This window comes from Pecten maximus, chromosome 3 (genome assembly GCF_902652985.1).
Source record: "Pecten maximus chromosome 3, xPecMax1.1, whole genome shotgun sequence".
NCBI classification, from domain to species: Eukaryota; Metazoa; Mollusca; class Bivalvia; order Pectinida; family Pectinidae; genus Pecten; species Pecten maximus.
Window position 1 is genome coordinate 20638021 of NC_047017.1, and position 14946 is coordinate 20652966.

The 14946-nt window shown below is 33.3% G+C and overlaps 1 protein-coding gene across 1 annotated transcript; it reads right to left on the reverse strand.

The window, feature by feature from the left end:
- Nucleotides 1–6200: 6200 nt before the first annotated feature.
- LOC117323532 (NPC intracellular cholesterol transporter 2-like) lies at nt 6201–12657 on the reverse strand. The gene is made up of 4 exons (XM_033878806.1): nt 12494–12657; nt 11067–11174; nt 8184–8353; nt 6201–6452 (listed from the first exon to the last, which is right to left on the reverse strand). Exons 1-4 carry the CDS (start codon nt 12567–12569, stop codon nt 6345–6347), a joined length of 462 nt encoding a protein of 153 aa, XP_033734697.1. The 5' UTR covers nt 12570–12657; the 3' UTR covers nt 6201–6344.
- Between the last annotated feature and the right edge of the window lie 2289 nt (nt 12658–14946).

Below are 14946 nucleotides of genomic sequence, written 5' to 3' on the forward strand. Positions count from 1 at the left end.
TGAACCTCCTTATATCTCGAGATTTAATTAAGTTTAAACAATATTTTATTTGAGAATAAGTTGTACACTACAATAAATCAAAAGTATACAAGAGGATTTGGTAACAAGGTTAGAGCTTATGTAAAACCATCTCCTTAATTTTTAAGATTTAATTTATAAATTTTGTTTTTGTAATCTTATGCCACAAATGGACTGGCCATTGTGGAAAAAGAGCATTTCATTAATACCAATAAATAATTTATTAACATCAATAATTCATTCAATAATATAATAAATGAGTTATTATTATTATTAATTGAATAATTGATATCGATTTTTTTTTTATTTTAATGAATTATTTATATCAATACAATTTCTTTTCAGTATGTATATAATACCTCTTTTTTCCACAATGGGTTGCCATGGTTACAACATTATGTGTGGTCAGTCAAATTGTCCCCGATCTCATTTTGATTGTCGCCTTGCTTGATTTGCTGTTTTGATTTTATAAATAACATTTTGAGGGGGGGGGTTTTTTACCCCAAAAGGCCCGGCCGGTGGGGCCCCTTCCCCTTTTAAAATTTTATTCTCAAAATAAATAAATTATTTTTTAAAAGAAAACTTTTTTTTTTTTTTAAAAAAAACCCTTTCATTGAAAACCCCCTTTTTTAAAAACAAGTTAAAATTTTTTTTTCCACATTGTGTCAAAAAAAAATTATTTAAACGCTGTTTTTTTGTTTTTAAAATTTTTTGGGAAAAAAAAAAAAAATTGAATTTCATAAAAACGAAGAAAAATTTGTGTTTTGTTTCCTTTCACCTTTTGGGGGTTTTTTCCTTACCAATTAAAAAATTTTTGCAGGATATTTTAGGGGAAAAATTTGGGGGGAAAATTTTTTGTTTTTTAAAAATTAAAACAATAAATCTGTTTTTTTTCTAGGTTTTAAAAAATTTTGTTTTCGAAAATGTAAAAGGTTGGCCCCTAAAAAAATAATTTTTAAAAATTTTTACCCATTAACGGTTTTGCCCCTAAAATTGTTTTTTTTTTTTTAATCCCTTTTTTTTTTTGGGGGAAAATTTTTTGAAAAAATTTTTTTAGGAATGTTGGGAATTAAATTGAGAAATTTTTAAAAATAAAACCACTGCCAGGGGGATTGTTTTTTTGAAAAAGGCCTCTAAATTTTTATAAAATTTTTAAATTTTTTTGGGGAAACCAAAACATTAAAAAATGGGTAATTTTTTTTTAAAAATTTTATAAAAACCCCGCCTTTTGGGTTTTAAACTTTTTTTTTTTTCCCCCCCAAAGCAAAAAATTTTAAAATTTAAAAATTAAAACCAAAAAAGGGGGGGAAAAAATGTACCAGAAAAAAAAAAAAAATGAAAAAATTCGAATTTTTTTTTTAAAAAAAGAAAGCGCTTTTTTAAATTTTTGTTAAAATAATTTTGTGTAAAAACCCCTTTTTTAAAAAAGAAATGGCCATGAAACAAAAGCTCTTTTTTAAAATATTTTTTAAAGGAAAAACCCATTTAAAAACAGGGGATTAAGAAATTGGTTTTCCAAAGGGTTTTAGACCCACTTTTTTTTACAGGAATTTAGAAAGCAAAAAAAATGTTTTAAAACCCCCTTTTAAAGAATTTTTTTCCCTAATTTTAATTTAAAATTTTGAAAATTTCCCCTTTTTGGGGGTCACCCCGGGGGTGGGACTTTTAAACATTATTCCATACTAACACTTACATTCGGTTTCCGTCCTCTTGATTAGTTTTTTCAATGGATACGGGAATTTAGGTCGTTCTAAATTAATTAGTTTTATAAAGTTTCTTATTCCGTTTTCTTGAAACCTTCCCAATCAACGTCCTCTACAGTGGTTATGGCCAGTTTCCCTGAAACAAAAACATGTACCTTAATCAATTTTAACCCCAAAATTTAGTCATTCGTGTTTGTAAACCCTTGTTTATAAAATGTTCTTAACTGATTGCCCTTGATCTAAGAGGTTTTTAAAACAATTAAAAAAAGGGTCCCCCTTTTGTGATAAACGAATACACCCTATTACAAAAAGTAAAACCACGATAATTTCAAACGGAGCTTTTACCTATTAAGCAATTTGTCCACTCAACATTGCAATCAGTTGTTTGTTGTTTAAACTTAACCCAACGGGAAATTCTTAACTAACAGGTACCTAAAACATAGTTAAGTATAAGATACCCCTTTTTAAATAAGGATTACGATATTCCAATAGAAATATATAAAAAAAAATTATTTCTATTAGGTTTTAGTTTAAACTATTTAAAACAACTTTGAAAATATAAATTGTATCATTTTGTTTTAAAAAGGTATTCTTTATAGAACGTACTTTTAAAAAAAATTTAAATGTTACAAATACCTTTTATAGGGAAGAACTATACCTACGGTTACTTAGAAAACTTTTTAAATAAAAAGCTTGTTTCATTTTTAAAAATTATTAAACATTTAAATTTTTGAAAATTTTTTAAATTATTTCTATAAATAGTGTATTAATTGTGGTTGTTTTAAAAATAAACTAAATTGGAATTATATTTCAAAACCCAAAAAATTTTTGGTGGCAATTTAAAAGAAAAACATTGGCGGTTTGTTCAAATTTTTAATAAACCTTTTTATTATGATAAAATTTCTGAACATTATATTGGTTTTTCAAAATTTTTTTTTAAACTGCTTTTAGTTTGTGCTTGTTTTTCAAACAGATGAATTTGTATATATTCCAAACAATAAAAGGGAATAAATAAAAAAACTTGAGTTTACCTTTAATGAAAACCTCATATAATTTTAGTAAACTTTTGGGTGTATACTGTTTTAACAAAACTTAATGTTTTGGGTTAATACTGTTTAAGCAATTTTTGTTGTTGACATGATTAAAGCTAGTGGCATTAATTAAATATCAATTCTCATTATTCCTTATTTATACTGAATATAACATATATTTGTTTTTAAATTTCAGAAGTTTTCCAGTTCAATTTTAGTTTTTTTTTCTTTACAGATACATGTTTCGACAAAGTAGGAGATAATGAAAACGATAAAACATACAAATGTATAACGATTTTGATCAATCAGCATGCGATACAGTGGGTAGATGTACATGAAGCTCCCGAATGGCACGTCAAAACTTCCAGGACTCAAATGACACTCTATTGATAAAACATCGATAAATACGGTATATTAATCACAATATCCCAATATTAATCCCGATCCACGTGCAGACCTGGTTGCCGAACCTTGATAAGATCAAACTGCTACTTATTGCGTCTCTTAAACATATCTAAATTATTGTATCGCTAAAACCACACCAACCTCCCAACCCTTGCACCCTTTCCTTTCCTCTGCCTTTCACTTATGAATAAATTTTGTATAACATCATTTTGTCAGTACTGTCCTTTTGCTTCAGTTAAAATACGGAGACGGATTGATATAAGTACGCTGTAATTGTTTCTTAATCCGACTATTTACATTTAAGTTGTTGTTCTGCTTGTTTATTTTTATGTTTTATCAAGTTTATAAGTATAAGTATTAAGTTTAAGCTAAATCAAATTGATGCCAGGTATTCAAAATGAGAATGGCTTAAGTGAAAAAGGCATCATCAGGCAAATTAATAATCACCGAGCAGATATATCAGTATGAAAAGAAAAGTTGCCGATAGTTCCCAATATTTAACTTGTGCTGGTTGAATTGTTATTAAAGGGGCATTCCTTCGTTTGAATAAAGTTTAGGTCGTAAAAATTAAATTTATTGGAAATATTATTCTTTCCAAGTAGTAAAAGCTATAGTCTTTACATTGATAAGGCAGTTTTACTCTCAAGATAAACCAAAGTTCCTCGAGTATTAAGTCCTAAAAATTCTTAATTCACCGTAAAGACACGGTATTTGCAAACGATAAGCCTTTTTCTTGTACATTTCGGCGTTGATTTCATTACATGTAGGCACAAACACTCCTATACTTATCGTTCGGACATGGATTTCATCAATAGGAATTGTCCAAGTTTCTGATGTCCGAACGAAGGAATGCCTCTTTAAAGTTCCTAACTAAGCTTATCATTATTTACAGGAACGTGTCACCCTATACCAGCCGTCACGATCAGTCGGACCAGAGAGAGAATCCGTGTTATGTATTTCGAACACTCAAATTGTGACTTTTGGTAACCGGTGTTTTGGAAACATCCACTTTGCGGAATACCTTAACCATCTGCTACCAGAAGTCAAAAGCCATAGTCACATTAAAGAAGAAGATTCAAACTTACCTGTTTACGTCTGCTTTCTAACTCTCAAACAGGCTTTCTGTATCTGCTGTCGTCTATATTTCATGTCAAGTAAATCATATTAGGGTAAGTTTGCCACTTAAATGGTGCGCCATATTTATGTTATATGATTTATATTATTGTAAGATGGTTTCCAATACACTTTTATATTGATTACACATTCTGGTCGTTGATTGATGTCAATGCTTAAAGTATTTGATGATTATTCGGGACTTATCTCATGATTTACGAAATTTCAAAACTGATTATGTACCTGCTACTTACAGCGCATTAGAGTAAGTTTTCGACGGATATCGTGTGCTATATAGATGTTGTTTAAAATACCTATTCTTGCCGTTGATTGATGTCAATAATACCTACTGTCACTATACGGTTACGTTATAGCTTCTATGACAATATTCATATATTCTAGACCAAAGAATGCGTAATGAACACGTGTTGAAAACAAAGTGGGATACCATTAATAATTTCCTATGGAAAAGGCCAATATGTTAATGGAGGTTGTAGCTTTTTTTGTCATGGATCATGTATAACTGTAACGGAAATGACGTTTCTCTCTTGTGTGAGTGCGGGGTTAAACAAGTTATGTATAATAACATCTCCAACCTTCATCATGATTAGTGCCAGAGAAATTATTCTAAATTGCTACATTAGTATTATCGTTTCCAATTCAATAGATTATATCATACAGTCTTCAGTATTAAACTGCCGGCAGAATGATTTCTAACACATTTATTTTATGAACATAATATGTTATTAATATGCATTACATATAAACTTAACGACCGACTTTCTAGTGTCTTTTTCATCATTTGCCAGGGTTTTCAGGTGTATTATTTGAATACATCAGCGAAAATAAAAACCGCACCTGTTTCATCAACGTACCATGTCTTAATGTTCCTTAACTTAAAATTCTCCAGAAGAAAGCACTATTGGATATAAGGAAAAGTCTTTGATAAGGATATTTTCTTTAGTTTTGTTATGTTTCACATGGAAAATTTTAGGATACGGAATTTCCTTCAGCTAAGGGACAAACCTAGACTGTGATGAATATGCTGTTTCTAGACCAGAAGCGCTCCCATAGCCCTAATGACCATTCCAGACGATTCTCTATGTCACTTCCCGTTTCAAAGTCTGATTGTCACGGAAACACCCTTCATATGACTGGTAAAGCAATATCCTATGTTAGTCAATAAAAAAAAATTCCCTCTCTATCAGGCCATGTGAAATTGATTAAATCAATAGTTATTGATTTGATATTGACGTCAGCTGGCTGTATACTCTAGACCAATTAAGTACACATTGGTGTTACATACATACTAACAACCTAACCGTACATTGGAGTTCGTGTCAACAACCTGATGACCTAATCAACCGTGAACTCACAACCATTACAGACTTAAGAGAGATGCATTCTCGAAGTTAACTGTTGGAAAAGACCATACTAACTTTGAGATAATTCCTAGAAACGCTAATACCAGAGATAAACCCTTATAATTGTGAAATAAAAATCAACGATTTTAGTTGTTTCCTAGTAGTGTAGCATTTTTGTTAATGTGAAAAAATAATTGTATTGTAAAGATTTACATGACATTCTATGGTAACTTTTCATTTTCTTGTTAGTAACATCCCAGTTTCAACGAATATGGCGGTTTCTGTGCAGATGATCTCGAAATATGCATGGTGATAAATAATATGGTGACAAAAATGAGTTTAATTGTTTGTAACAATAGCTTGCTGGGAGAATGATGTAGATAATAATATTGATATTCATGCCGAATTCCAGCAGTGATTTTGTGTAAATTTTGAGGCCGGCATTTGTCCTTGTTTATTAATTCAGATTCTTATCTAAAGATTACAAAGTTGTGGTGATAATCGACTGATGCAATTCCATTATTAAGTTAATAATGAATATTCCAACAACACATAACGCACACGACTTTCTATCATAAAATACATTTATTAATCAGCTGTAATTAACAAAAAATACTCCTCAAAATATTATAGTCGTTCCTCAGTCTGTGTCATCACTGTACATCTCCTTTAATCCTTTAACACCTGCATATGTATCCGATTGATAATGTTCAGCCAACGACAGCATGAGAAGGGTCAAGTATAGATGCTGGCATTACGAAGCAGGCCAAGTCGTTTCCCTGCTCGTCTATTAACTCCCATTTCACCAGAAGTGATATCTTAAATGTAAAATAAAAAACATATTCATTGGAATAATAATGTTTCTTTTATACACTACCTGTTACAATCTTGCCATAAAATATGTATATATGATAGATTATGATAGACTATTGCATGATTATAACAATTAACAATGACATGAACAACTTAAGTATATATTAGTATCATTGTTTAAGAACAGCTGGAATGAAATGTATGTGGCGGATATGATATAAACATACTTCTGGGTGTATTTGTATTTCAGAAGTGTAATTTGGGTGGTGGATACTATATATACTTACCTGTGGGTATATTTGAAGTACAGGGATGCAGTTTGTGTTAGTGATATAATATATACAGGGATGTAGTTTGTGTTAGTGATATGATATATACAGGGATGTAGTTTGTGTTAGTGATATGATATATACAGGGATGCAGTTTGTGTTAGTGATATGATATATACAGGGATGTAGTTTGTGTTAGTGATATGATATATACTTACCTCTGGGTATATTTGTAGTACAGGGATGTAGTTTGTGTTAGTGATATGATATATACTTACCTCTGGGTATATTTGTAGTACAGGGATGTAGTTTGTGTTAGTGATATGATATATACTTACCTCTGGGTATATTTGTAGTACAGGGATGTAGTTTGTGTTAGTGATATGATATATACTTACCTCTGGGTATATTTGTAGTACTGGGATGTAGTTTGTGTTAGTGATATGATATATACTTACCTCTGGGTATATTTGTAGTACAGGGATGTAGTTTGTGTTAGTGATATGATATATACTTACCTCTGGGTATATTTGTAGTACAGGCATGTAGTTTGTGTTAGTGATATGATATATACTTACCTCTGGGTATATTTGTAGTACAGGGATGTAGTTTGTGTTAGTGATATACTATATACTTACCTCTGGGTATATTTGTAGTACAGGGATGTAGTTTGTGTTAGTGATATATATATACAGGGATGTAGTTTGTGTTAGTGATATGATATATACAGGGATGTAGTTTGTGTTAGTGATATGATATATACTTACCTCTGGGTATATTTGTAGTACAGGGATGTAGTTTGTGTTAGTGATATGATATATACAGGGATGTAGTTTGTGTTAGTGATATAATATATACTTACCTCTGGGTATATTTGTAGTACTGGGATGTAGCTTGTGTTAGTGATATGATATATACAGGGATGTAGTTTGTGTTAGTGACATAATATATACTTACCTCTGGGTATATTTGTAGTACTGGGATGTAGCTTGTGTTAGTGATATGATATATACAGGGATGTAGTTTGTGTTAGTGATATGATGTATACTTACCTCTACGTATATTTGTAGTACAGGGATGTAGCTTGTGTTAGTGATATAATATATACAGGGATGTAGTTTGTGTTAGTGATATGATATATACAGGGATGTAGTTTGTGTTAGTGATATGATATATACAGGGATGAAGTTTGTGTTAGTGATATGATATATATTTACCTCTACGTATATTTGTAGTACAGGGATGTAGTTTGTGTTAGTGATATGATATATATTTACCTCTACGTATATTTGTAGTACAGGGATGTAGTTTGTGTTAGTGATATGATATATACAGGGATGCAGATTGTGTTAGTGATATGATATATACAGGGATGTAGTTTGTGTTAGTGATATGATATATACTTACCTCTGGGTATATTTGTAGTACTGGGATGTAGTTTGTGTTAGTGAAATACTATATACTTACCTCTGGGTATATTTGTAGTACAGGGATGTAGTTTGTATATACATTATTTACTCCGGGGCTAATTGGACAGTGCACATTGTTGCTTGTGCAGCTGTGCGTCGACATGAATGGCACAGGAATTCCGGCAATGATTCCATGAACTGACGTTGTCACTTTATTTGTGTGTACATCTGCAACGTTAATCAAGATAAACACGTGAGTGATTGTTTCAAATGAAGCACCATAATTTATACTTGGAATAAGTTTACGTCAACAGGGAATATTTCGCTTAACAAATGATATGGACCTAAACTCAGTGAGTTATTTAGCGACATATTTTGTGGACCTGGACTTACTGAGTTCTCTAGCTTCACATTTTGTAGGCCTTGACTTACCGAGCTCTTTCGAGACACATGTAGCGGATATACACATATTTAATCATTTATTGAGACACGTTGTGGAGTCGGACATTTTAGGAACTAGACTTACTGAATTCTTTACCTACACGGGTTATGGACCTAGACATACCAAATTCTTTACCGACACATGTATTGGATATAGACATACCAAAAGCTTTACCGACACGTTGTGGACCTAGACATACCGAATGTTTTACTGACACATGTTGTGGACCTAGACATACCGAATGTTTTACTGACACATGTTGTGGACCTAGACATAATGAATGTTTTACTGACACATGTTGTGGACCTAGACATACCGAATGTTTTACTGACACATGTTGTGGACCTAGACATACCGAATGTTTTACTGACACATGTTGTGGACCTAGACATACCGAATGTTTTACTGACACATGTTGTGGACCTAGACATACCGAATGTTTTACTGACACATGTTGTGGACCTAGACATAATGAATGTTTTACTGACACATGTTGTGGACCTAGACATACCGAATGTTTTACTGACACATGTTGTGGACCTAGACATACCGAATGTTTTACTGACACATGTTGTGGACCTAGACATACCGAATGTTTTACTGACACATGTTGTGGACCTAGACATACCGAATGTTTTACTGACACATGTTGTGGACCTAGGCATACCGAATGTTTTACTGACACATGTTGTGGACCTAGACATACCGAATGTTTTACTGACACATGTTGTGGACCTAGACATACCGAATGTTTTACTGACACATGTTGTGGACCTAGACATACCAAATGTTTTACCGACACATGTTGTGGACCTAGACATACCGAATGTTTTACTGACACATGTTGTGGACCTAGACATACCGAATGTTTTACCGACACATGTTGTGGACCTAGACATACCAAATGTTTTACCGACACATGTTGTGGACCTAGACATACCAAATGTTTTACCGACACATGTTGTGGACCTAGACATACCGAATGTTTTACTGACACATGTTGTGGACCTAGACATACCGAATGTTTTACTGACACATGTTGTGGACCTAGACATACCAAATGTTTTACCGACACATGTTGTGGACCTAGACATACCAAATGTTTTACCGACACATGTTGTGGACCTAGACATACCAAATGTTTTACTGACACATGTTGTGGACCTAGACATACCGAATGTTTTACCGACACATGTTGTGGACCTAGACATACCAGAATGTTTTACTGACACATGTTGTGGACCTAGACATACCGAATGTTTTACTGACACATGTTGTGGACCTAGACATACCGAATGTTTTACTGACACATGTTGTGGACCTAGACATACCGAATGTTTTACTGACACATGTTGTGGACCTAGACATACCGAATGTTTTACAGACACATGTTGTGGACCTAGACATACCGAATGTTTTACTGACACATGTTGTGGACCTAGACATACCGAATGTTTTACTGACACATGTTGTGGACCTAGACATACCGAATGTTTTACAGACACATGTTGTGGACCTAGACATACCGAATGTTTTACTGACACATGTTGTGGACCTAGACATACCGAATGTTTTACCGACACATGTTGTGGACCTAGACATACCGAATGTTTTACTGACACATGTTGTGGACCTAGACATACCAAATGTTTTACCGACACATGTTGTGGACCTAGACATACCAAATGTTTTACTGACACATGTTGTGGACCTAGACATACCGAATGTTTTACTGACACATGTTGTGGACCTAGACATACCGAATGTTTTACTGACACATGTTGTGGACCTAGACATACCGAATGTTTTACTGACACATGTTGTGGACCTAGACATACCGAATGTTTTACTGACACATGTTGTGGACCTAGACATACCGAATGTTTTACTGACACATGTTGTGGACCTAGACATACCGAATGTTTTACTGACACATGTTGTGGACCTAGACATACCGAATGTTTTACTGACACATGTTGTGGACCTAGACATAATGAATGTTTTACAGACACATGTTGTGGACCTAGACATACCGAATGTTTTACTGACACATGTTGTGGACCTAGACATACCGAATGTTTTACTGACACATGTTGTGGACCTAGACATACCGAATGTTTTACTGACACATGTTGTGGACCTAGACATACCCAATGTTTTACCGACACATGTTTTGCGCCTGCACTTGCTCGATTCTTTAGCGGCACATGTTTTGGACCTAGACTTGCTGAAGACTTTAGCTACACATGTTGTGAGCGGACCTAGATTTACTTAAGTTTTCATAAACCTATGCTGTGGGCCTAGATTTACTGAATTCTTTAACAACACATTTTATGGACTAGATTTACTTAATTATTTAGAGACACGTGTTGTTGACCTAGCTTTACCAAATATTTCAGTTGTGAGCCTAGACTAACTGAAGTCTTCAATGACACATGTTGTGGATTTGGCCTTGTTGAAGTTTTCTGCGATACATGTTGTGGCCATAATCATACTTACTTGATACGAAGTCCACCTCTACTGACACATTGGTTCCACGGACCAAGGCGCATGGCTCGGACGGACAGGGATTTACAGTTATTGAGGTAATATGTCCTGATGTTGAGCCTTAATAAAGAAATAAGATACAAGCGGATCAATGTTAGATGTCAAAAACTGAAAGACATAACTATTCGAATGTATGACATCAGAGCTAAAATCAATTTGAATGACCATCATATAAAAAATTAGATATTCTGGCAGGAAGAAGGGGAAATACATGTGGGGTAAATAAGTTAAATTAAGTTCATATGTGACCGAAAGACTGAAAAGAGAACATGATAAGACCTGTATGTACCTACAAACACACGCACACATATTGATCATTAGTTCAACAATAATGTTATTCAAAAGTCATTCAAATATACATACATTTTTATAATTTGGGATCGGAAAACAAGCTTAAAGCTTATATTAATTTCTTTCTCAATATTATATTAATGATAAGACAAAGTTTATGTTCGGCTAAGCAAAATAACCATATCAATAGTGAATTTTAATAAGCAAAGACTTCGCCCATATGAATAGTGAAATGATCATAGCCAACGGCTTTCGACCATATCAATTGTGAGATGATATTAACCGATGATATTAACCGACGACTTTCGATCAATACTGATATGATAATATCCGACGACTTTCGACCATAGCAATAGTGAAATGATAATAACCGACAACCTTCGGCCATATCAATTGTGAAACTGTAATACTTTTGAGTAACCAACGACTTCCGACCATATCGATTGTGAAATGATAATATCCAACACATTCGACCATATTAATACTAAATGATGATAACCAACGACTTTCGACCATATAAATAGTGAAATGATAATAACCGTCGACTTTCGACCATGTCAACTGTGAAATGATGAAACCAACGACTTTCGACCATGTCAACTGTGAAATGATAAAACCAACGACTTTCGACCATATCAATAGTGAAATCGTCTTAACCGACGACTTCGACCAAATCGATAGTGAAATGATAATAACCAACACATTCGACCATACATAATACTTATCCGACTACTTTCTATCACATCAATAGTGAAATCGATTGTAGGCGAAGTGTGGAAAGGACGGTACACCAAATTGAGGATTTGATATTCAGTGGAGGTAATAGGTAACATACTAATTTAGCGCACTAGCATATTGAACAGATACTATAATAGACATATTGAAATAATATATAAAAGATCGCCACGGAACGTTCTTATTCATATATCACTGACAAATTTTCTATAACGGCAAATTCATAAAGCTCCTTAATTTTCTCTCATTTTTTGTTTTCTTTTTTAAGATTTCAGGTTTTATTGTATTTTCAATAAAATCATGGCAAACAATCATAACTATCATAAAAGAAATCTTGAATAAAAACAACTTACCACAATCTTTGAACGTGTGAATTGCACTTATGGTAGACAAGGTACCAAAAACAACCAAAATGTTCAATGTATTCATCTTGACGTCTGGCTAATATATGTGGCTCAAACAGAACACATGTAACTATATATTTATTGTATATGGTCTGATGTCTGGCACGGGACGTGGTCTGATGTTTGGAAGGTTAGTTTGGACGATTCTTATTTGTCCTTAACAGTGGCGCGACATGTCGCCCTAGAAATGCTAATTCCAGAGATTAACCTTATCTGTACTGGAGTATCGTTATCCTAAGGAACGTTCGATGGGTACAAGCCGGATACTGACTTGGTAAACAATATCTAGAACGGCCCCGATAAGGTTTAAGAATATCTAGAGTTCCCTATATTTACTTAAACTCATATATCACCGGTCTTGTCACCTTTTGAAGTTCACACAACATCCCCTATTATATAAGGGTGACTGTAAGTATAGCAGGCTGTGGACTTTAACCTCGACTTGTCTTACAACAAGGTTATCAAAACTAATTTATTTTTTTGACGGGTGAGTCGTGATTCCCTATTATCATCCATATTCCAATGTCTGATACTGACAACAATAACGCAAAATAGTGCTATTTGCTTATTTATGATCATATTAATTGTAATATTGAGACTGAATAACCAGTCAAATCTTAGTTGCTGAAGAAAATACTTAAACAATCGCTGTGTAAAATTTATCTGGAATCTGAAATGTTATATTAATGTTGTTAGGTTTAAATTTTGATCAAAAGGTGTCCAAAATGATTTGTCTTTGTTCTCATCCTCATACCGTCTGTCATTTCCCCAGTATGGCCACGTCAGCTCTGTGAACAAGGCGGCTCTCTTTCTCCAGATTTTTTTGTTGACAAACGCTGGATACATAAAAGGAGACTATGATAGTTATATAACAGTATCATTAGACAACATTATACCCCTTTTTGTGAAAAAATGACAAATACTGATAGTTTCAAACTTTCACCGATATACAATTGATGTTATGTCGGCTGATACTTGTTGTTTTGATCGCAGATTGCCAACTAAATAGTTATTTTTGCGGAACCCCGATTTAACCTGCTAAAATTTGTTATGCAGAGTTCACCTACACATGCTGTCGCGAACATATCCTCAAAACTTAAAAACCGTACACAGTTTAAACATATCAATGGAGAAATTATTACCTTATACATTTTTGTTATACGACAATATAAAAGTCTTACTATTCTCAATGATATTTGATAGTCTTACTAATTTATTAATTATTTAGATATGTACTGCTCGACTAACAGATACACGGATACATAGTGGGGCCAGGTGCAAAGTAGGCGATCCGATATTTGCATAGGTGTTTAATGTTCAACGACTACATAAGGTATGCATATGCTGCCAGACACATTGTTTTGTCATGGTACGATATTGCGTATGCATCAGATATATAAATATCATGAGATTTATTAGAACGGAACGGATTTATTTAAGCTCACATGGATAACAATCATATAATTTATCATTTAATTATTGTGTAATTGGTAGCCAAAGTAAGACCTATTATGTTATATATATCATTATCTAAATGCATATTTTTTCTACATCATGTTGTCTGTATAGAATCATGTTTATGATTGTGATGAAAAGCCTTTTATAGGCTTTTCCTGTTTCAATATTCCAATAGTATATAATATCTGAACAAGTCGATATTCTGAAATCCAAAATACGCAGTCAAACCTGTGATCGCTCCAGGGGAAATAGACAAAACATTGCTCACTATAGACAGGTTGCCTTTATAGGCAGGTCGATATATTCGCGCCAACCAGCTGACTTGGTACAGCCATTGGTCACTTGTTATTTCATATGTATTACATGTGTATAACATATGTATTACAAGTGTATAACATATGTATTACATGTGTATTACATGTGTATTACATGTGTATAACATATGTATTACATGTGTATTACATGTGTATTACATGTGTATAACATGTGTATAACATGTATTACATGTTATGTATTACATGCTCAGTAAGTGTGTAGTCACTTGTTATTACAAATGTAATCTAGCCCCCCCCCCCCCCCCCCCCCCCCCCCCCCACACACACACAAAAAAACAACAACAAACTCAAATGTTATACACTAGGGAATGTCCAAATACATGCAGTACCCACTTTCATTGATCAACAGACAATTATAGAATAAAAAAAGAAATTCAGAAAGCAAATAGGCAGTTTCATTGACATTTAACGGCAATATTTGAGACCAAAAATATCAATGGTGTAATTAAGGAACGGAATGACAGAGGAAAGGTTTAATTCGTTTTATTGCTATCACAAGTATAAACGGAAGGTCTTTTGACCTTACACGTCCAATTTACTATCCTCACTCACTTTACTCTGATAGCAAAATACCATAACCATCAAAAAATCAAAACGGGCTTTCTCATA

Bases quoted from the DNA above. Each gene is read 5' to 3' on its own strand.
- LOC117323532 (XM_033878806.1), bottom strand. From the start codon at position 12,569: ATGAATACATTGAACATTTTGGTTGTTTTTGGTACCTTGTCTACCATA. The intron at 8,354-11,066 runs GTAAGTATGATT...TTAACGTTGCAG, and splicing joins AGAGGTGGACTTCGTATCAA to ATGTACACACAAATAAAGTG. The intron at 6,453-8,183 runs GTAAGTATATAG...TTTACATTTAAG, and splicing joins TACTACAAATATACCCAGAG to ATATCACTTCTGGTGAAATG.